Here is a 23,778-nt window from a genome sequence, read left to right as displayed (position 1 = left end):
AGTCGTTCAGGTCATCCGGCTGTCCGAGAGTTTAGTGAGTGAGTTTGAATTTACCGAGTGTGCATCAGTCACTGCGACACCCTCCTGGCCCAGCTTACCGTGTGGGGGGCACAGCAAGCAAGCACGCAGCCGTGGCATAGAGGGAGTCAGAACTCCAGGTGCCCATTTGCGGGCAACAGAAAGTGGCTGGGGATGATTCTTCATAAAAGGGGCTTGTGAGTTTCCCAGAGGGTAGGGAGGGAGAAGCCCCAATGCTAAGCCGCCAGGAACAGCCTGGTGAGGAAGGTGCCACTGCAGGGGGCCTCCTGAGCACTAAGGTGAGCAGCGCAGCCACGTGTCTCCCAGGGATGCTCGGCTGGGCCAGGAGCTCACCCCAGGGACCACTACTGTCCTGACGGCAGACACCTCTGCTGCTCCCTCCTGTCCTGCGTGAATCACAGCCTGAATCAGGGGCTCCTGAAAGTGAAGGTCCCACGTCCTTCAAGACTCGCGAGAGCATTTTGGAGATGTTGAGACTCTGAACACGTGACCCCGCCCACTAAGACTTTCTTGGGCTGGTTTGATGGTTGTGCTTCAGTCTCCCTTGCATTTGGGGTATTTGCTCCTGGGTCTGATCTTTCTCATTGGCTATAAACTCCTGCAGGGCCAGGAACTAGCTCCTGTCTTCCTTGCTGTCCTGGGGCCTCTGAGTGCCTGTGACTGGCTGGGCCAGCACAGGTCAGATGGGCAGCTTGCTGGCCCCCACTGCACTGCCTGCGACTCGCTAATGGTTACACTGCACCCTTGGTTTGGGTGGCTGCCTTTTGCTGGACCCCCCCAATGAAAATTACATTGGAAGTTTTATATTTATGTGAGTATACAGATTTTGTTTTAAAAAAAACAAATCAATTGAAACAGAAAATTAAGAGATTTTAGACATTTAAAATTTCATAGGCACTTAATTAATTTCTTCAAGTTTTCCTTACCCTCCGTTAGGGTAATTACATCAGAGAAGCAAAGCTTTAAAAATGCCATTCGTGCTAGCCTGGAGCAGAAAATACTAATACAAGTGATTTTAAAACATGTTCGGCAAACCTGGATAACTTCAGTTCCGTAAGATGAGCTTTTTATTTTTAATAAATGGGAAAAATCACATCTTCATTTTCATTGACCTCTAGCTGAACATCAGCATTTCCTACAAGAATACACGTAGGCAAGAAAGCTCTAATATCAGAGGATCCTAGGATTTGTCAACAACCGAATCTCAGATTTTTTATATCCATAACATTCTTGCAGATACCTAAATGCTCGTCATTATTTTGAGTTTTTGATAGAAGACTCACTGCTAGCTTGTGTTATTTAATGCAAAGAATCACATAAGTTTTTAAAGATCTCTGGTAACTCCGTGTAAACATAATCGCTTTCATTTGTGCCCAGGTTTGTTTTTTTTTTAATTTTTTACATTTCCAATTCTGGAGAGTCTATAGCCTTTATCAAACTGCCAAAGGGATCAGTCATGGCACAAAAAGTTAAGTTGTTCATTTCATTCTATTTCACATAAAACCAAATTTTACTGCAGCATAAACCGTAGACTGAGCGGAAAATGAGTTAAGAAACGCACTTGTTCCCAGCACAGGCCCGAACCCCATGCCTGAGATGTTCCTCTTTAATCTCTGAAAAATGTAAGCTCTTTTTTCTTTCTTTGATGCATTTGCTGGTGGACAAGTCTTCACTTATTTCTTACGTTAGTTGTAACACAGCGCGAAGCCATTCTATCCACTGCCATAGCCAAAGTCTCCCAAAGCCTTCACACAACCAGCAGTGACTGCACCCAACTCGTGGGATTCAGAGATGAGTCAAGACACAGACGCTGTCCTCAAGGAGCCGGGTGTGTGACCCCGCCAGGCGGAGAAGGACGGAAAGAAGTCATAGCCATGAACAGCTTAGGCCAAGGCAGGGAGATCTGTGGAAGGGGCTGCTCAAGGAAGCCAGTGTGTGCAGGGCCCAGGGCTGACCACACAGCAGGACCAGGATGGGTTCTGGGGAAGGGGCCCAGTGCCCCACGGAGGGGGGAGTACTGAGGTGGTGGTAAGGCAAACTGGGGGAGGGTGTGGGAGTAGCCTGGCCAAAAAAAAGAGGAAGAGTGGGAAGAGAGAAATATCTTAGTCTGGTCATGGCACTAGGAAGGCTGGAGGCTGGGGTCTGCTGTCTGCCGTGGGGAGGGGTCATAGGACCAAACCCAAGTCTGGGTGCTGCCGCAGGCCAAAGGGAGAATGCTTGGGGCGGGGGGGGTCTGGAAGGTTATAGAATAAATGATTTGGCATGTGCCCTGTTTGATTTGATTGAACGATGGCTGAGTGAAGAAGGCCCAGGCAAGAATTTATCAGGGACAAAATTGCCCTTTTCTTGGGGCAATTGTAGTGCATCATTTTTCCCCAACTAAATCTTTTTTCCTGAATATCTGATCCTAAATACTGTACATTAATTGTCATTATCAATAAAGTCAAAGTCAAAATCAATACCAGTAAAAGACTGGAGGTTTAACTGAGCTTCATGGACAGGCCTAGAGAATGCTAGGGAGAAAAATCATTCCAACTCAGACTGGTCCCGACTGGTTCTGGACTTGGGTAGGCCCAGAAAAGCGTGGAAAGGTTATTTTACTCTTTATCTGAAATACTCCAGCTGCGGCAGGATGCTTCCCTGTCACCAGCTGTATGTCCTGTACCCGAGACAGCCGAGAGCAGCACCAGCTGCTGTCACATAACCCGAGATCCTTGGGCCCAATGACAGCGTTCTCCATTCTTCTGGTCACAGTGACAGACGCTGCTGGACAGAGCGCCTCCCAGGGGACCTGGGACCCTTTTGTGTGATCTTGCTTCACCTTCAGGTCCTTGGAGTTCCTTCTGCGCAGTTGGAAGAGCAGACTGCCTGGAAGTGGATGGTCCAGTGGGTTTGACAGTGGCCCATACCTGTATCATGTCAGCTCACGTCCCTGGGCCAGACTAGGTCGCACAGCCACACCTAACTGCAGGGTTGTGAATACAGACTGGTAGAGAGTGGGTCTTGGTGGAGCACAGCAGGGCTCCTCAAAGGGCTTTCTCCTTTTGGCAATGACTTCCCTCCACCCCTCTGGCTGTGTTGGGCAGAGGGGACCAGGAAAGCTCACACTGGGTTCCTTTAGCTGGACAGGGCAGGGTGCGGGATTGAACTGTGTCCCTCAGAAAGACATGCCGGAGTCCTACACCTCCTGCCTGTGAATGCGACCTTATTTATAAAGGTCCTTGCAGATGTCATTGAGTTAAGATGAGCTTGCTCTACAGTAGGTAGGCCCTGAATCTGCTGACTGGTGTCCTTACATGGAGAGATTCAGACGGAGGGAGGTGGCCATTTGACACCTTGATTTCAGACACCTGTTCTGCAGGACTATGAGAAAAAAATATATTTCTGTTGCCCTAACCCACCCAGTGTGTGGCACTTCATTACTGCAGCCCTGGGTTAAAATAAAATCCTTGCCTCTCCTATTAGCTGTGTAATTTATGGGACTACATGGATCCCCGTCCTCAACTGCAAAATGGATGTGAGGGGTGAGCTGGCAGGTGCAGGCAGGGCTAGCAGGGACACATGCTGAGGGTGGGAAGAGCTGAACCCCCAGGAAGGGCTCTTGCTCATTCCAAAGTTCTATAGCCCCTATAGCCTGTGTCAAAGTCACAGACACGCTGGGCCCCAGGTCTGGCCTGTCTGTGGTCCAGCTGGTTCCTACCCAGCCTTCAAACCTTGGATTAAGGTCACTTTCTCAAAGCTTTCCCTAAGGCAGGCTTTTTCTTCCTAAAGCACAGGCTGGGTCTGGCCTTGCTTGCTGCAATCCACATCTTGAGGCCTGGCACACAGACATGGCTCAATCCTGAACTTTGCATTGTGGGGCTGGGTTGTCAGCTGAGGGTGCCTGGGGCCGGGAGAAAGGCAAGCCGTCAGCGGGTTCCCCTTTGGGTGCTCTGTGAATCACGGGTTCCCGTCTGGGTTACCCAAATGCCAAGAGCAATTAAATTAGTAGGAGGACCACCGATACCCATTACCTCAACTGTCACACTCTCATCTGGTGGTGATTTGTGAGGGGAGGGAGCCACTAGTCTATGCACAGATACTTACACTAAGTTTTATTTCTGTTTTATTGAAAGTTTGGTGGGGTACAGAAAAAACACAAACACTTCACGGGTTAAAATATCCAAATAAAATTTACTGTGACTTTCGTAGAATTCAATTTGTGCTACAATACACGTTGCATAGGAAACTATTTAAAGCCCCTGAGGAAAAAGATCCATGGTTTTAAGGTGCAACTGGTTTTGTTTCTTCTTTGGGGACAAGGTGACAGAGAATCTCTGGGAGAAGTGATGGTGAGGATGCGGGAAGCAGAACGGATGGTCCTTTTGTGGGATGACTGGGGACTGTGCATCCTGGTTCTTGCAGCATAAAACACCTAGTGTTTGCTTTTTCAGTCAACTGGTGTTCGTATCTGAATCAGTAGCTATAGAACAATGTTCCGGCCCAGGAAGGGAGATTGCATCAATTAGACTAAGTAAGTAACACGTTTCAAGAAGCAGTTGGAGAATGAGATCAGAGAACCCCCAGTGGCCCAACTCCACTTCCAGCAAACACGGGGTGTGTCCCCCACATCCCTGGGAATAACTTCCCTCCACTGACCGGCCAGGTGCCAGTCCTGTCCCTGCTCCCCTCTGAGATGTCATCACCACTGTGCAATTGTAGAAGTGAGCACCGTGTGCCTGTACCCTTAAAGGTCATCTGTGTGACGCTTTGCCGACTTCCTGATTTTATATGAGAAATACTTTTCAGGTTTGGAAAATGTTCACCTTGCTCAAATGATCTTTATAATGTAAAAAAAAAAAAAAAAAAAAAAAATGGTTTCACCTATCTTATTTCTTTTCAAGGATATGTGGGTACACCTGGAAGGGTGAGAGGTTAAAACCCAGAAGAGTTTGGCAAGTGGCAGGTGGCACCTTTCCACATCAGCACACAGAGTTGCATTCAGGGCCAACCACTGTATTTGCAAAGGGCGTGAGAAGAGTCAATGGCCACTGTGGCTGATCTGGTGGCGAAGGTCTCTTCCTGCCCCCAGAAGAGACGCTTTGTAGGAGGCCCTCCCCGCCCCCAAGGGAGAAACAGCGAGGGCCAGCTCACTCTCAGCAGCACTGCCCTTGTGAGTGACTAACTGCACACTGGCGGGGGCCATGAAGGCCATCACCTCTCCGCTGCTTTCTACTGTCTTGGCAGAGACATCTCCTGGAGCCTAATTGCTAATGCGGGTTTTGAGTCCGCCTGCTAAAGCTCATAGTCTCACACGTTCTGTGGACAACCACGACCACGGCGCGAGACAGAAGAAGAAAGACAATAAATAAGAGCAGGACCTGGGGCGTCGGCACAAAGAAGGGGGTGGCCACACCCACTCAGCGGAGAGCCGCTTCTCCCATCCGATTTCTCTTTTGACAAGTAGAAGTGAAAAAGCCCAACAGGCAAACAGGCGTCCTCGGCGCTGAGTGCTGAAATGCAAAGTGTGTCTGGGAATCAGAAACGCCCCCAAGACCTTTAAATACCTATATACATCTGTAACATAATTTAAAACAGTCTTTAAACAACATAAAAACCTCACCAGCATCCGGCCCATTACGTTTGTTTTCTTAACCTGGATGGTCCATTAAAAATGACATACCACCTTTCTCCTGTCCCCCCCTCCTTTATAAAAGTGATTTTCAATTTAAATTGACTCTTAACAAACAGAAAGCTATTTGATTGGCAATAACCAGCAGTAGAAAATCCCTTTGTGCCTCTCCCACCACGGGAGAAAGAGTGGACTTGGCCGTGGGTGTGGGTCTGGCTGGCAGACCCTCCATCAGTCTGAGCAGCTGTCCTTCCTCCCTCCTGGGACCCAGGGTGACAGCAGAGTGATGGACGGGCCAGAGGAAGCCGGTGCTCCAGAACAACGGGAGGCGGGCGGGAATGTTCAGATCACAAAGTCATCATGGTCCACAGGGCTGAAGGCCGCTGCTCTCAGAATGTCCAGGGAGTTCACCAGGATCAGGGTCCCCGTGAGGTGCTTCCAGCGCTTGGTGATGGGGTTCTTCATCTTGTCCAGCCCCGTGTGCAGCTCCTGGATGACATCCCTGTAGCTGTCCCCGATCTGGTGGCTCCAGGTGAGCAGGAAGTCATAGGCAGGTTTCCACATGGCCTGGGGGGTGAAGTCATCAGAAAGCAAAGATTAGAGGACAGTGGGAGGTTCCGGCTCCTGGTGCTTGGTGCCGTTCTTTAGCCACTATTTACCACACTCTTCTAAGAGTGACAGAAGCCCACAGAAGGGACAGTGGCACGTGTCTGAGGCAGTCTCTGGGGCAGGCCCAGCAGGTTTCAGAGGAAGGACTGAACGTACTGAGCGTGCCAACCGACGTGTGCCAAACGGCGTCTGAGTAATCACAAAGGATTTTCTCTCTCCTTACACTGCTCCAGCACTTCCTATCTGTGCCATTCACGGAGACATTCATCATGCTAATACAGGACACCCAGTTGTTGGGGCTTTCTGCTCTGAGGGCTCACAAGCATGGAGGAGGCTCACATGTGACTGCCACAAACAGGGAGGGCACGAAGAGCCTCTGAGTACGACCAGCCACTGCGGCCACAGCTGCGTGACACCAGGTGCTGCCCGGCTCTGTGCTGCCCACTATCCATCTTCTTGAAGAACAAGTGGGGCACAGGCAACCCCACTGTGCTGCAGGGGAGCAGGGCCCTGGACAACACTCCCATGGGGTGCACCACGTGCTGGGCAGGCTCGCACCCTCCAACACATCTCGTCCTTGTGGGAACACCGTGTAGTAGACCTTTCATCACGGAGCCGTGCAGATCGAGGGACAGAGGGGCAGAGTGACCACGGAGCTCAGCTACCACTCACCTCACTGTCCACGACCCCGTTCCTGTCCCTGTGGGGAGACTCGTAGGCGTCCATCTGCTGCTTGGAGACCTTGGCCAGCTTCTCGGCCAGCTCCCGCCAGCGTTGCGCCACCTCCACAGCTGTGGTCAGGAGCACAAAGTCCTGGATGAGCCTGACCACCAGGCCCTGGCAGTCCATCTTCAGCAAGGCCTGCAAAGGAAGCACAGTGAGGCAGGGCAGGGCATGGGCTATGGCTCACGGGGACCCTGGTGCAGAGAGGTCTCGGGCCTGTCCTGGATGTCCAGTAGAGCTGGGAGTCACAGGAGGCAGGTGAGGGGCAGGGCTCTGCTAAAACCCACACCCATCCCACGGAACCCTGAAACGTGACCCTGCTTGGGAGGTCTAAGACCTTTGCAGGTGCAATTAGTTAAGATGAGGTCCTAGTGGAGTCGGGGGTCACCAACGACTGGTGTCTTTATGAGAAAAGGACAGAGACACTGAGACGGAGGGAAGGAGGCCAGGTGGGGACAGAGGCAGCCACCAGCAGCTGGGAGAGAGGCCTGGAACGGACACCCTGGAGCCCCCAGAGGAAACTGACCCTGAAGACACTTTGATTTTGGACGGGTGGCCTCCTGAACTGTGAGAGTGAATGTCTGTGACCCTCCTGCCCCAGGTGCAGTCACTTGTCTTGGTAGCTCTGGGAAACTAGGGAATGTAGATTACAGTTGTTCATCCTGCTCCCACTGCCACTGGGGACAGTGGAGAGGGGAGGGGAGGGGAGGGGAGGACTGCCAGCAGACAGACCACACCTGCTGAATGTGACGTGCTGGTGATACCGGTCAGGAGCTAGAAGAGCTCCGAGAAGGATAAGGAGGGCAGAGCGGCCCCAGCAGAGGTGGAGCGCGCACTGCCAAGAAAGGCAGGGAGCAGAAGATTCTTCCCGGGACTGAAACAGCAGGAAACATTTTCCACAACCAACCTGCCTCATCAATGCTGCAAGCATTTCCTAGTGTGCTTTAGGACAGAGACTGTAACTACAGAGGGACTTAGGCAAAGGAACGCCCCTCGCCGGGGAAGGAGGCAACAGGATGAGAGCTCTGCGGGCCAGTGCAGCTCCTAAAGCATGGGATGCACCTGTGCAACCCCAGGCGGGGGTCAAACTAACATTTCTAGCTTGAAAGAACAAAGCTTGGCTGGCCAGCCCCACAGTGGCAGGCTGAACCTCCTGCCCCGAGGCTGAGACCAGGCCGATGTTTGCAGAGGGTGTCCGCAGAAAGCTCTGGCTGACCCTAACGACAGAGGAGGCCAAGGTCGGTTAGTGCGGAGCTCCAAGGGGGTCCAACAGGAGCAGCCCCATCCTCACCCTAAAAGCCATCCAGCAATGGGAAAAGACGAGGCTTCCTGGGAGAACTGGGCTCCCAGGCATACCTAGATATGATTTCTGGTGGGGGTAAGACCACAGGGACGCTAAGATAGAAAAAAAGTCACCAGGCCTGGTGCCCTTCTCTCTGTGCTCTGCTTGAGCACCAAAGGTCATCATTTTAGAACTCTACAGAGAATGTGCTTTGAAAGAAACAAAATATTAACAACTCCACCCCACCCCCAAGTGACTCTCGGGCTGACCATGCTGGGCGTGAGGGCGGTCAGTCAGTCCCGAGCCAGTGTGCTGGGCTGCAGGACGCACAGCTAGTGGAAGCCAAGTGTCTAATGCACACTTTGTGTGCTTAGGGGGAGCCTAATGATACAGAGGAATGGCAAATTTTTTGAACTGGGTGAGTTAAAATCCTGCTGGACACCCAGCATCTCAATCAGTCTAGATTAACAAACAAACAAACAAACAAAAAAACCCCCACAAGTGCTATGGGTCAATCTGAGGCCTATGGATCAGAGAGGTGGGCCATTGGCTACCAACGTGGTTGGCCAGAAGGGTTTGTTTTTAATAAGCCACCATGAACCCCAGTTCTTAGCCACTCCTAAGAACCCCCAGGAAGCAGGTGCCGAGTCAGCCCACTGTACAGATGAAGCTGAGATGGGGGATGTGTGCTTTATAATTCCATAGCCAGTGACGTCGGAGCCAGAGCTCCCTGGGCCACCTACCCTAGGCTCCTCCCCACCCTGTGGTTTTACAGATAAGCAAGAGACACCGTGGCCTGTCCAGGGTCTCATGACTGGACATGACTGCAGAGGGCAGACACAGACTTCCTGGCCCTTGGCCAGTGGCCTTTCCAGCTCTGTGGGTACCATGTGGCATCAGGACTTGAACCAAATAAAACACCAGTCTGGATTAGATTTCAGGTCCCCTATGTATATAATCCAGAAAATGGTCTGTTTCAATTTGAATTTGGACATATTCAAAAGAAATTATGTTTAAAAAATTAAATGCTTACTAGATTTGTGTTTCAGAATTACACACAGCATACGCGCATGTATTCACACGTACAGGGAAGGAGTGTGATGAACCTGGAGGCTGCCAGATTCTAAGTTTTTTGGTGCTGTGGGAACCTCATCCTAAGAAGGTGTGTCAGCGGAACACAGGGTGTCGCATGTGTTTGTGCACCCTGCTGCCTGGCTCCAGAACAGCCTCATTTTCCAGGTAAGAGAACATGTCAAAGTCACCTGCTTCTGATCTGACTCATTTCTGGGCATGGCAGTCAAAGCCGCTCTGACCTCGGAGGCACCGGGCGCAGGATACAGAGGTCCTGAGAAAGGCAAGCTGCCCTCTGGCCCCTGACTGGCCCTAGCTGGGGAAGGATGTGCCCAGACCCTACCCAGGGAAGGCCCATGTTCCCTTTGCATGGAGCGCAACCAACGAGGAGGTGGGCATTTCCAACAGGGACGGAAGGCGTCTTTCATCCACGCGCCCCAGCTCTACTGTGCTGAACCCAGGGCTGGTTTGGTTTATTATAAAGCTGTCTGCATGATCAACACGGGATACATTTATGCATTTTTTAAAGGGCAAATTTGGGGTGCCAACTCAAGTCTTAGTAAGATAGAAATTTCACAGCAGGGGGATCCAGTTTTGAGAATGCTCTCGAGAGGCTTCCCCTTTAGTTTCTGCACACGTGGGGATGCTGGATGACACCCAGCAGGATGACGACAATGCTGATTGTCAATGACCACGACCCACTACGTAAGTCAGGATAACCAAACATTAGGTATATAAAGGGACCGACGGTGAATATTCTTGGCTTTGGCGGCCACAGGAGCTGAGCCAGTCTGACCCGAAGGCAGCCACAGGCAATAAGACACACACAGACAGGGGGCACATGGCCAGTGTTTGCCGACTTCTGTTTTAAGAAATACAGAGGGTGCCAAAACAAAAATACACACTTCAAGAAAGGACCAAACGCCATTAATACACTTGTAATACTCAAGTCATGCTTGGCTTCACCAATTACAAGAGGTTCTCAATGTGACTGTACTCATCTTTGGTTACCAGTATCTACTGAGCATCACAATTTTAATACATTTTTTCCTTTCTTAAAATGTAACATGTTTTTGACACCCTATATTCTTACTACAAAGGAGTACTACAGGGCGTTCACTGCACCTGCTTCTTACCCCAGATGTTTAAACCCTGGCAGGGAAGTCTTCTGCACCCACCAAGGACAGTGGGTCCACTGCTTCTCTCTCCATGGTTATAGACACATGAGTAGAGGCTCCGGCTCCGGGGCCACGCGTAAGGATCCCCTGGGTCCCTGAGACCCCATCTAAAGCTCAGCTGTCAGCTAACTGCCTCTTCTCTGGAGGACAAGGTGGGTTTTCTCCTAATCCAGACAACCCTCCACATCATTCTCTCTAGACCAGGGGTCCTCAAACTGCAGCCCGCGGGCCACATCCGGCCCTCCGGGTGTTTTTGCCACCGCTGCCTGCCCTGCTAGCTACAGTGCGTATGTGTGGAATGTGTGCGGCTCACTCTCCACTCCTCCTCTCAGTCTCGGGACTAACTGATACACACTTGCATCACTTGTTACGACTAGCAGTGACAAATATGGAAACAGACATTGACCATCTCATTAGCCAAAAGCAGGCCCATAGTTCCCATTGAAATACTGGTAAGTTTATTGATTTAACTTTAAGTTGTTCTTCATTTTAAATATTGTATTTGTTCCTGTTTTGTTTTTTTAATTCAAAATAAGATATGTGCAATGAACATAGGAATTTGTTCATAGTTTTTTTTTTTTAAACTATGGTCCGGCCCTCCAATGGTCTGAGGGACAGTGAACTGGCCCCCTGTTGAAAAAGTCTGAGGACCCCTGCTCCAGACCCTAATCTCCCTGCTCCCTCACCACCTCCTCTTTTCTAGTCTCTCTGGGTTTATCTCAGCCCTCATTACATTCCTGAAAACAACCCCCTTTCCTTGATTTGCATCTTGTAGTAACCCTTTATTTCCTTTTTTTTTTAAAACAGAATCTCACTCTGTTGTCCAAACTAGCGTGCCCTGGCCTGAGCCTAGCTCACACTCCTGGGCTCACACAATCCTCTTGCCTCAGCCTCCCAAGTGGCTGGGACTACAGTTGCCCACCACAATGCATGACTAATTTTTCCATTTTTAGTAGAGATGGGGGTCTCCCTCTTGCTCAGGCTGGTCTCAAACCCCTGAGCTCAAGGGATCCTTTTGCCTCGGCCTCCCAGAGTGCTGGGCTTACAGGTGTGAGCCACCGTGCACAGCCTTCTTTCCTTTTCTTTCTCATAGAAACTTATCCAGAGCCCATGAAATTTCCATTTTACTAATTACAAATTAATGGAAATGACCCCTGTGACGCCATCACCAGTGAGTGGCTCCTGGTTGCCAAGCCCAAGGGCTTCATTCCTGGTGGCGACTTGAGCACCGCTGTGACAGCCCTGGACCCTGTAGGAAAGGCTCCCGGGGCTTTTAAGCCGTGAGTGTTTTTCTCCATCTCGTCATCTCTGTTCCCTCCTTGCAAGAGGAAAAAGCCCAAGTGCCCATCGATCCATGATTGGATTAATAAATTGTGGTATATGTACACCGTGGAATATTATGCAGCCTTAGAGAAAGATGGAGACTTTACCTCTTTCATGTTTACATGGATGGAGCTGGAACATATTCTTGTTAGTAAAGTATCTCAAGAATGGAAGAAAAAGTATCCACTGTACTCAGCCCTACTATAGCTTTCACATGAAAGCTATAACCCAGATACAACCTAAGAATAGGGGGAAGGGGGAAAGGGAGGGGAGGGAGGGGGGATGTGGGAGGTGGGCAAAGGGAGGGAGGTTGGTGGGATTACACCTGCGGTGCATCTTACAAGGATATATGTGAAACTTTAGTAAATGTGGAATGTAAATGTCTTAGCACCATAACTAAGAAAATGCCAGGAAGGCTATGTTAACCAATGTGATGAAAATGTGTCAAAACGGTCTATAAAACCAGTGTATGGTGCCCCATGATTGCATTAATGTACACAGCTATGATTTAATAAAAAAAAAAAAAAAAAAAAAGAAAAAAGAGCTTCTGCATCTATTCACGGCAGTGCTCCCTCCAAAAACCAGGAACGGTCTCTCGTAGGAAGGCGTATTGTCAAATGAAAAACCTCCAGTGCTTAGAAGCTAGTCTCCAAGGGTTCTATCTGCCACCCACTTCGTCCAAGACACTCTCTCATGGGATGGCCGTCACCTGAATCTACAGGGGTGCATGTACGGCCTGAGCCAAACTGCTCTTCACTGTTTTCTTAACCCATAGCACAAACACACATCAATACACATGTTTTCACTTGGGCTGTAAACACAGAAAGCCCCTTCTAAGTACATTCAAACACAAATGACTTTAATGCCCGAAACAAAGAACATATTTTGAAGTAAGTTTCACCACTTTATAAAAACAACAAAGATCTTGGTTTGGAGCTTGTGGCTCAGCAGCTAGGGCGCCAGCCACATACATTAGAGCTGGCAGGTTCGAGCCCGGCCTGGGCCTGCCAAACAATGATAACTACAACCAAAAAATAGCCTGTATCAGGCGCCTGTAGTCCCAACTACTTGAGAGGCTGAAGCAAGAGAATAACGTAAGCCCAAGAGCTTGAGGTTGCTGTGAGTTGTGACACCACGGCACTCTATCGAGGGCGACATAGTGAGACTCTGTCTCAAAACAAAAACAAAATCAAAAACAAAGATCTCGACATCAAACCCAAGGTTGACAAAAGTGGAGATCATGCCCTCACCTGTGCAGCAGGACCAGACACTTCCGCGCCCTTCCTGCCACCAAGGGTGGGCTCCCCCTGATGTGACACGTGCGGCCATGTCTGGCTTTCGGAGTCTCTGGAGTGGACAGCAGCTCAGAGACACAGGACAAGGATGTGACCCACAGTGGGGACAGTAATGGTGAGAAGCCAAAGCCCACAGACCCTTTGCCAGCCTGAAAACCACTGTGCCTCCCCATAGCACAGGGCCGGGAGCCGCCGAGGCACACAAAGCAACCTCTGCATCCTTGTACTGGGAAAAGCCGATTAGGGATCAGCTTGCAGGGCAAATCCCACCGAAACCCATCAACAGCCGCAGCGTGCACTCGGGACACGGGTGGGCAGGACCTGCAGCTCTCTGCCTCAGCTCTGCAGACCGCACAGATGCTGCTTTTAGGAATAATCAACGAGGACTATTTTCATCCTGGGAAAAAAACCGAACCCGGGATGCGCCCAAGTCACTGTGCAAACCCAGAGACACCGAAGCCTTGGGCGCCCAGCTGGTGGGCCCAGCGCAGGAGCACACAGAACCACTGACGGCCCCACGTCTCATCTCGCCCCACCTGCCAGGATGCACCACGGCGCAGGGGCTGCCCGCTGCTGCCTGCCAGGTTTGCAATCAGACAGCGGGAAAGTGGCCGAGGGCTCCTGTGCCCAAGCTAGTCAGGCGTTCCCAAGCTGGCAGCCCCTGCATGTGACCTGTGCTTCTCACCTCTTTTTTTCTTTTTTCTATTTTCCCTGCCTTTGTTCCTCCCTCCCTCTCTTTTTATTAAATCATAATTGTGTACATTAACGCTCTCACCCCTCTCTTTGGCTAAAAATGAGTTGCCCGCTCATTCCCTGAGCAACAGAATCCAGGAACAAGGGATGAATATGAAGACTAGCCCCTCCTGCAGACCCCGGTGCTGTGTGTAAAAGACACTGGACACTGAGAGGCAGCAGGGCAGAGACGCCCCTGGCCTGGGAGGGACCCACCGACTCCCCATCACTCCCCTAGAGCCTGCAGACCCTCCTAATGCACCCGGGGTAAAAGCAGGCCTTACCCGGCCCAGGAGGCTTCATTCCACTGCACCCACTGCACCTTCCCTAATTCCCATGGGGGGGCTCCATCATGTCCTCCAGCCCCCCAGACCCAGAAGGCCCTTCTGGGGTCTGTCCTGAGGAGGTTGGCTACCATCTTCTGCAGGTGGAGGCCTGATCTCAGGAAGCTCCTCCAAAGGCCCTGCAGAGATGCTGACAGCTCCGTCCTGGTCTCCTGCACAATCAGCCTGTCTGGCCTCTGACAACAGAATATGACTTTGAAAGCTCTTAAATATGAGATGAGTGTCCCAGAGTCTCTCAGCCCGTGGGTTCCCTCAGCACAGAGGCCTTCCCTAGGTCAGTGCAGCTGTGCTCAACTTTCAGTAGGGTCTGGGGGTGTCCTCTGCCACCATGGACAGTCGTGGCCCTGATGGAGAGTGAGGTGGGCCCTGAATGCAGCCGTAACTGCCTGTGAAAAGGAGCAGAGGGGCCTGGAGACCCACACGGTTAAACCAGATGCCTAGCACAAGGGCCCCGTGAATAAAAACCAGATGCCTAGCACAAGGGCCCCGTGAACAAAAACAGGCTCTAAGACAAGGAAAGAGGGAAGGCGATCAGAGAAGGGAGCATAGCATGACCAGGAGGGAACGCACTCGGGAGGCGCCTGCGCACCATCCACTCATCTGTCCCTTTCTCACATAATGACCACGAGGGAACGCGCTCGGGAGGGGCCTGCGCACCATCCACTCATCCGTCCCTTTCTCACATAATGACCACGTGGGAACGCGCTCAGGAGGGGCCTGCGCACCATCCACTCATCTGTCCCTTTCTCACACATTCACTCATTCATTCATTTGGTCCATCGGGATATTCATTCATTCACTCCCATCAGATACTCATTCAGTGAACGTCTGAGGGTTCCCTAAGTGCCAGGGTCCTTCCTCTCGCGGAACAATGTCCAATTAGGGTAATAAAGACAAATAAGTAATAAACAAGACTCACTCTGACTCAAGAAACCTATGTGAAGACAATGACACGGTGGGGGGGGCACAGGGTTCCAGGAAAGGCCCCCTGCACTTAAGAAGGTGAGCAGCCAGCCCCGTAGACTGGGGAGAGATCTGGGCAGAGGACCAGCCCCATAAAGTTCCCAGCAGGGGCGGGGGATGGGAGGCAGAGAAGCAAGGAGGGGGTGGGGCCTGGGGCGAGGTGGGACAGGTGGATCTGATAGGGACTTGTGGTCAGGAGGGGGGGGAGCTGAGCAGCTTAGTTATAATTTGGCTCCTTTTCCTGCTTATTTCCCTGCAAACTGTCCCAAACCTTTACCTTCTCTAGTCCATTTAAACACTTGGTTTCCAAGCCAAGAGTTCTAACAACTAAAAGAAAGCACACCCACAAATAGGAAGGGGGGATGTGGGGAGTGGCCTGGCTGTGACTCGCCAAGGAGGGGCAGGTGAAGCAGTGGCAGTGGCTGTGGGGAACTCGACTGTTCAGTAGAAATAAAACACCTGGTTTGCAGACACTCCTCGTAGGGGCTGGAAGGAATCTGGCTGTGGTTTCTAGAAGCTCTGCCAATTGATGATGGAGGTAGGTGGGGGGCAGGGGGGACAGAGAGAACAGCAAAACCAGTTTTCCTTTCTTACCACAAAAGCTGACCTTGCCTCGGGGAGCTGTCCTGGCCAAGGGCAAGTCCCACTTCCTCCTCCTCCTGGGCCCATCTGTCCCTCACAGGAGCTGACCCAAGGAACCCACCCAGAACACCCTCTCTCCAGGTCTGCCAACTTAGATAAAAAGAGTTTGTTATTTTCCCACAGCTGGTGAGGCTGCTTAGGTTGTTGCCAGGCTCTGGGAGTGCACGTAGCTCCAAGATCAAGGGCGACGCCAGCCTGCAGGCTCTCGAGATGGAGGTGTGTCCTCCCTCCACTGTGCTGGGTCCACCCATGGAGGAGACTGGTCATAGGGTCTGGCACAGCTTCTGGAAGTTATCTCACAGGTGGGCTACATGTGCTCTGCACCACACATGGATGGTGGCTGAGGGTGGGATGTGCGTTAACCCTGAGGGTGCACCCCACCTGGGGCTGCCACATCCACTTTCTCTCGACTGACCTCTAACCACCGCTTACCAGCCCATCCCCCCACCCCGTGTCTGACTTTGCACATTATTGTGGGCAGCTGTCAGAGGATCTTCCTCATGCCCCGCTCTGTGGCCATGTCTTGGTGGGCCCATCCTCGTCTCCTTAGCTCAACTCAAGTAATCGAGAGATGGGTGTGCACAGGGTAGAGCTTCAGCCCCACACCTGCGTCGTCATGAGCATCCCCAGGCCCTCCCAGGCCCACCTGGTTCACAGGCTGCAGGCACTGGGTGGGGGAAGGGGAGCGGAGAGCTGGCAGCAAGGCGGGGCACCGAGAGTCCAGCCTAACAGAAGCCCCGAGGCAAGACAGGCTGGATGGGGCCAATGGAACGGGAAGTGTTTGCAAGGATTTTCCCACGGGAATCTAAAGTAGCAATGTGCCCCTCCGGGAGGACGGCCTGAATCTACTCCATCACAGAAAGACATCAGTGGAGGACGCTGACGGAAGGCGTCTGCCACAGACACAACTGGGGCTTCAAAGGACAGGGTGAACCCTGAGTAACATTTACTTCCCCCTTTTTATTTCTTATGATTCCCCTTTTTCAGCCCAATACAAAGGGGGCAGAGGAGGTGGTAACACACAAGTGTTGGAAGCTTCAAGCAAGAAAAGGTTCTGAAAACTTACATCGAAATAGGCTTTGGGGCTTTTAGAGTTTTTGAGTCACAGACCCCTCCCTCTCCCCAGGAATCTGATGAACCTGAGATCTGCTCCCATGAGACACAGGTCCTCTCTGCCCCTGAGCGCCTCCCACCCCCGACCGGATCCCTTCTGAGATTGCTGAGGAGCCCCCAGATACAGAGAGAAGATACACAGCAATGCTGTCCCCAACTCAGTGAATGTGGTCTGGGGCCTGCGGGAACCCATGTGGGTGCCCATCTCGCAGTGCACACTCCACACCCGCCTGTGTACATCAGGCAGCTGAACATCAGCCTCAGACCCCACCCCAGGCCCCGAGCCGAGCCCCGTCCCCAGCAGCCGCCAAGCACTCACCATCACGAGCTCCTTCTGGAACGACTTCCGCTCCTTGTTCCCGGCGTCGTTACAGTCCTCCTTCAGCTTCTCCAGAACAGACGCCACCCGCTCTGGCTCGCTGTCCAGCTCTGCCCGGCAGAAGAAGGTGAGCGGCAGGTGTGCGTAGCCCAGTGCGTCGGCGAAGGCGCGCCAGCTGCTGATGTTCTCCATGAGCAGGGTCCTCACGGAGGCGTAGATGTAGGTGAGGAACTTGCAGGGCCTGAGGATCTGCTCCAGCAGCACGGCGGTGCTCAGCTCCGGCCCCGAGAGCAGGCTGGGCCGGGCCTTCCCCACCACCAGCACGTTCTTGGCATGCACAAGGCCCACCCTGCCCTGGTAGTAGCCGATGTACCACTCCTTGGTCCACAGCTGCCCCTTGAGCCGGATGCGCTCCTCACTGAGCAGAGCGATGCCGTCGCCCTTCTTGTACTCCAGCAGGTAGTGGTTCTTGCTCTGCCTCACGACGCTCTTTAGCAGCTTCCCGAATTTGAGGCTGGACACTGGGCGGTCCTGGAAGGTTGGGTACCGGGTGGTGGCGGCGAAAGGGGACAGAATGATTTTCCCAACTTCATTCTTCTTGAGAAACCTCCTTTGCCCAGAGGGCTTGATGGCACTTTTTGGGGGAGGCTGGGGAGTCTGGACACAGAACTGGGTCAGGATGGCCTCCTGGTCATCCTTCACCTGCACCCGCAGCGTGAAGTCGGAGAGCTCGCTGGGGCTGTGGGAGGTGATGGGGAATATGAGGCGGCTCACCTTGCCCAGCTTCATCTGGAAGCCCCGCACGACTTTGGTCTGCTCACTGGCCTTCACTTCGTAATTTGTCATGTTGGAAAACATATAGACTTTGAGGTCCTGGGGCCTGGACAAGATGAAATGGTGCTTACCCCACAGCTGCAAGGCCACAGGGGCGGGGCTGGGGGCCTGGCGGGTGACCTCACTGACCAGGAGAGTCTTTGGGGCACAGTCATGCCCAAAAATGGTCACCACTGTCTTGAAGGATGGGTGGATGTGTTTGGGGCCGTACAGACCCACAGTGACTTTTTTATGGATGAAGTCCCACACGGTGGAGGGGTAGAGGATGTTCGGGCCGTAAGCAACGATGGCCAGGTACATGCAGGGCTCCAGGCTGTCCAGCTGGACTCGGATTGTGTCCCCGCAGCTATAGGCGAGTGGGATGGAGACGTATGGTCCTTCCTTCGAGTCACTCCTCAGGCACTGGATGCCCACTGTGCTTTTGCTAAAAAGGTCATTTTTTACCTCGGCGGAAACTTTCATTTCCAAGATGAGGAAGGTTTTTACTTCCAGGTTGCTGAGTTTGACTTCTAATACGGGGCTGATGCTGCTGGATTTGTCGTTGTTGAGCTCCAGCGGGGGGTCCAGCAGTGCTTTCATGGAGATCTGCTGCGTCTCCCCAGGGGACACATGGCCCTCCGGCACGTGGATGCTGATGCTGGTGTCGGGGAGCTGCACGGTGCCCCCGGAACTGTCCAGCTTGCACACAATGTTCGTCTCTACAGCCTGGGTCTGCCCCCAGCCAGGGCTTTGGCCAAGTAAGTCCAAGTCATGGCACGACCGGGCCAGCTTGCGGTGGGTCAGCCAGGCGGTTCGGAAATCCTCCCGGCTCTGAAACTGCTCTGGGGCAGGTGATTTCAGCCCCGTAAAGAAACTTGAGGATATGGGGGTGTCAGCCGTGGCCTGGAGGACGGAGAGCTCCGACAGGCTGTAGGAGCGCTTGCTCCTGAAGAAGGGGTTGTCTCGCTTGACCGGCTGCTCCGCCAGGAGTCCATTTGTGACCGGAAGCTCGTCGAAGATGTTGCCGGTGCTATTTGTGGTGGCCAAGCTGGATTCCGTAAATGAGGACGTGCCCGTATCAAAGAGCAGCAAATCCACAGTGCTTTTGGGGTTCAGCTCCCCCAAGCCGGGAGTCACAGGCACGCTCCCATTCAGAAATGGGTTCGTCTGGACCCCGTTCCAGAACGGGTTGTTACTATGAGTTCTCCCCAGCCCTTTCTTGTCATCCGGCCACTCCCCGAGCAGCTCTAACTCCGTGGCGACCTCGTCCGGGCTGTCCGGCAGGTTGTCGATGACCCCGCTGTCGCTCAGCGTCGAGTTCCGGTAGTTCAAGGGCTGCACGTAGGAGGAAGGGATGTATCCCATCTCAGTGGTGTTGTGGGCGTACCACCACTCGCCGCCCGATGTGTCCAAGACATACAGGTGGTCCCCCTTGGAGAACTTCAGGGTGGTGAAGTTGGTTGGGCAATAGTCCTTGATGGCAATCACCTCCTTCGCGTTTCCAAAAGGTATGGGGCTGTCTCCTAGCAAGGCACTGGGAGAAGGCACTGTGAAAAACAAAGAAATGGACGGTGAGGGGAGGGCCAGCGGGGGGCCAGGGGACAGCTCACAAAGGAGGGAGATAGGTGGTGTGAGAGACAGATGTGGACAGAAACCTGGCTGACAACAGCACGTAGAAACACGTCAACAAGACAACCACGAGAGGTTCTGGGTGATTCACAGGGCAGCGACCCGCTCATGGGACCGCCATCCCCACACCGTCACCTTCTAACTCGACAGATCAGAGTCTCCGCTCACCCACAGAAAGGCAAATCAGCCCAGTGTGATATGTAACACGCCCCTTCCTTCTACGCACCTCAGTCTAACCCAGTTTTTATTTATCTAACATAACAGAACTGCAACTAGGTACAAAGAGAAGCTGAATGAGACGCACTCCCAAAACCCAGGGATATTTTCAGTTAGGTGACTCACTGCCTTCACCGTGGAGCTGGAAATGAACAGTCTCAAAAATCTTTCGAGGATGTGTCTGAGCCGATCCCAAGTTCTGCCTTCAACACGGAAGACAGACTTTGGGGAAAGGTTCCTTGGACAATCGGGCACTGTTCTTCAACCTACTGCTTATAGCAACTAAACTGTTTTAGATAAAACATGATTTCTGGGAGCAATCTCTTTCAACTTAAGTGATCACTCAAAACCACCACATGCGAACAGACTGTCCATATACTTTGAAAATCAGGGTTTATGTCTGGTTCACAATACTATTAAACCAGTGTTTAAACAGTCTGACAAATTCCAACACTTTAAAAGGTGACGTCAATTTAATTACGGTTTTGGCATTAAATTACGTTATGTTACCAATGTGGACAGCGATTGAAATAGACAAAAAGAATCACCTTAATAGCTGGTGTGTGTTTGAAAAATAATGGATATGATTAAATACCCAAGGGTTTTCTCTGCCTCCCACATAGGTGAAAGTATTTGCAGGAAATTCTTTCTGACGAAAATAAGCCTAAACATTTCTTCCTAAGCCCCCCCCCCCAACAATTGCTTTTTTAAACAGAATTTGCTGATATTATTCAGGCTTCCTATAATAAACAATTGAAGGAAAGGGTACTTTTTAAAAAATTGTCTATGCAAATGAGCAAAGAAAAGACTAGATTTTTAGTTGAAATAACCTACATCTTCTCAATATGTAATTAAGTCAACAGTCATCCCATTCTATCAAGTGGGTCCTGCAAAGTAACGATCATCTGCCAATTTCCTTCCCCTTTGGAAAAAATAATGAAAATTAAATTATATCTCCTTGGCAAAGTCTTAGGAAATCAGACGAGAAGTTTCAACGAGGCTACAGACACACGCTTGGCGGAGAGCACGCTGGGTCTGGCAGCCTCACCTACACCTCCCGTACAACTACAGCGTCTATCTGGGGTGTTGCAGAGAACTTGGCCTTGGCATCACCAGACCTGGCCTTGCACTGAAGCCCTTAGAAGCCTTGTGTCTCTGGAGCCCGAGATTCTTCATAACAGGGAACAAGTGTTTTCCTTCCATGGGCTTCGGTGGGGATGAAAGGAGATGCTAAGGGCCGCGGTGCTAAGGACTGACCACATGTTATGTGAAAACAGACACCTCCACCCCACTCCTAACGTTATCTTTTCCGTAGCTCTGATCGCCACCTGAGGGGATTCAGAACATGTCGCCCCCCAAATATGAATATCTGAAGTTGAAGGAATTTGAGAAACAGCAGGTGCAGGGAGGACTCTCTGGCCCTCCCCCGAAGCAGGTCTGGAGACCTGCCTGGGAGAGGTGCCCGCCCTGCGCCCAGAATGCAGAGCATCCTCGTGGGCTCGGGGACCTGAACGCTCAGTCCTTGCCACCCCCCTTGTGCCCTAAACCACACTGGGCTCACCCTCTTGCTGTCCTATCACCTTTCTCCACAACTCTCCATACTTCATCAGACCTGGGATAAAAAACACCCAGGTCTTAGGCGGTGCCTGTGGCTTAAAGGAGTAGGGCGCTGGCCCCACATGTCGGAGGTGGCGGGTTCAAGCCGAGCCCCAGCCAAAAAACTGCAAAACAACAACAACAACAAAAAACACCAAAAAACAAAAAACCCACCCAGGTTTAACTGTCTCTCTGGGTCTTTGTTTCCTTACAATGGACTATACATGTAATATTCTTGTAATGCATGCACGTTATGTTAAGTGTCCATGCTTTTCTCTCATTCATCACTCTGTCTTTGTTGCAGGAGCCCAAGCCAAGAATCAGAGAGTAGAAGAAAAAGATGTTTTTCCCGTATTTGTTTTGACTTGGGGACGGTGGGATGTGGGGAGGGTCCCCAGGTCCCCATCAGGGTATAAGCGTCTAGAGAGCCTGTTTTGTTCGCTGTTGTATCCCTGGTGCCTCGTGCAGAGCCTGCCACGTGGTGTGGCCTCAATGACTATTTGTGGCATGAAAGGTCATGTGCACGTCTCACCACCAGAGAGGCCACGTCCATGTTCCTGGACCACGTCACTGTTGGCCAAAGCAAAGTCTGAACTCCCCTGGCTGTGCCCTTATGCTATGAAATCATGTCGTGACTTAGCATGGGATGGGAGGGAGCAAAAACGACGAGAGGAAAGGAATTCAATGGAGAGGCGAGGATGGGCCAGGGTCTGAGTTCTCCCAACTTGTCCTCACCCTCAGTGACAGGAACCGTTTTGTGTCCTTGACCCATCTACTGGAAATGCCACATGAAAACTAAAACCAAATGAAAATTAAAGCTTGCCAGCCATCAAAATCTCGTGAGAACCCTTCAAAACGTCTGTGTATCATTATGCTTGCCCAGAATAAATTCCTAACAGTGATATTTTCAAAATTAAAAACCAAAACAATTAAGCATGCTTTGTGGGTAGCCTAAAATCTATCAATGCAAATGATCGTTTGAGTTTTTATTTTTTTCTTTGTTCAACCAGACTAAAGACAAAGAAGGTTTTACTTAAAATTCCAAGCACTTTCCTTAGCAGAGAAGCAGTAATAGATTTCACTCGAGGGTCAGGGTCCTCCAAGGGGAAGCTGCCCCCCTTCCCTTCAGGACCCCCAGGGAGGCATGGGCTCCCGTCTAGAGGAGTCCCTCCATCTGTCAAGGCTACCAAGCTCACAGGACACCAGGGAAGGGCTTCCACTCCTCAAATGCCAGAAAAATCCCTTTGAATTCCAAGTTAATGAATTCTGGGGAGTGCTGCCCAGAGCCACAGCTACCTGGATTTTAATACAAAGAAACTCCCCAGGCATAAGGAAGTGAAGTGCCCTGAACAATATCCTTCCTATCTCTCTGACTCAGTTCTTATAAAAACATTCATCAGAGCACAAGCTCCCACAGCAGATATTTCAACTGGAATAAATTCCCACCTGGAAGTCTATCACTGGGATGTGATGCTGCCTGGACCCTGCAGCATCGAGTTCAGAGGGCCTGTGGACCAATCCTGTCAACCGCCATTCCCAAACGCCCTTCTTCCCAAGGACACCAGCCTGTCCTCACATTAAGGCCCCCTTGCATCTTCCTCCCTTAACTAAGGTATTCTTTTATAAATAGCCACAATCACCACCCAGATCATTACCATTATTATTACTTTTTTAAATTCTACTCTCTGCCCCTGGCTCTAAGACCCAAATTGCACAATTTATGCTCGTATCTCCTGGCTTTAACTCTGATTAGTGGGGCTATAAAGTAAGAAGGCACTGTGCAACGTGCATCACGGGAGTCTGAAAAACAAGTGCTTTGGTTATTTATAGCAATACCCAATAAGTCGTTACTATCTTACTAATAAAATCTCCTGGTTCCTTCTGTTGTCTTTTCTCTTAAAGAGCATTTACAGCAATGCCATGGATGCTGTGATGAAGGGGGTTACCGGGGAGCGTGCGGGAGGGCCTCAGGCCATGGCAGACTTCTGGGAAGAGAACCCTGAACCGGTATCCATCTCAGCATCCAAAAGTGAGGTCTTCCCATCAGTCCAACTTTATGAGGTGGCTGAAAGCATGGAGCCAGGAGGGTTATTAAACCCTGGGGCCACCTGCTGGATCCGGAGTTAGCAAACCACAGCGCCTGGGCCAAATGCTACCGACAGATTTTGTAAATAAAGTTGTCTTGCAACACAGCCATGTCCATTTGTCTGTTTCTAGAGCTGCACTGGCCCCCGAGACCAGAGTTGGATAGCTGTGACAGAGAGGGCCCGGCCTGCAAAA

At 51.4% G+C, this 23,778-nt stretch overlaps 1 protein-coding gene across 1 annotated transcript in view; it reads right to left on the bottom strand.

Moving 5' to 3' along the window:
- Positions 1-4,300: 4,300 nt before the first annotated feature.
- SH3BP4 (SH3 domain binding protein 4) overlaps positions 4,301-23,778 on the bottom strand; it is an 85,169-nt gene continuing 65,691 nt past the window's right edge. Inside the window, exons 3-5 of the mRNA XM_053597848.1 lie at positions 17,245-19,604; positions 6,932-7,120; positions 4,301-6,217 (exon numbers count right to left, since the gene is read on the bottom strand). Of these exons, the coding sequence (XP_053453823.1) occupies positions 5,993-6,217; positions 6,932-7,120; positions 17,245-19,604 (2,774 nt within the window). The 3' untranslated portion in view covers positions 4,301-5,992. The remainder of the gene's footprint in view (positions 6,218-6,931; positions 7,121-17,244; positions 19,605-23,778) is intronic.

Source organism: Nycticebus coucang, chromosome 7 (genome assembly GCF_027406575.1).
Source record: "Nycticebus coucang isolate mNycCou1 chromosome 7, mNycCou1.pri, whole genome shotgun sequence".
In the NCBI taxonomy this organism is placed as follows: Eukaryota; Metazoa; Chordata; class Mammalia; order Primates; family Lorisidae; genus Nycticebus; species Nycticebus coucang.
The sequence above is the reverse complement of the archived record's forward strand: the minus strand, read 5'-3'. Positions and strand labels throughout refer to the sequence as shown.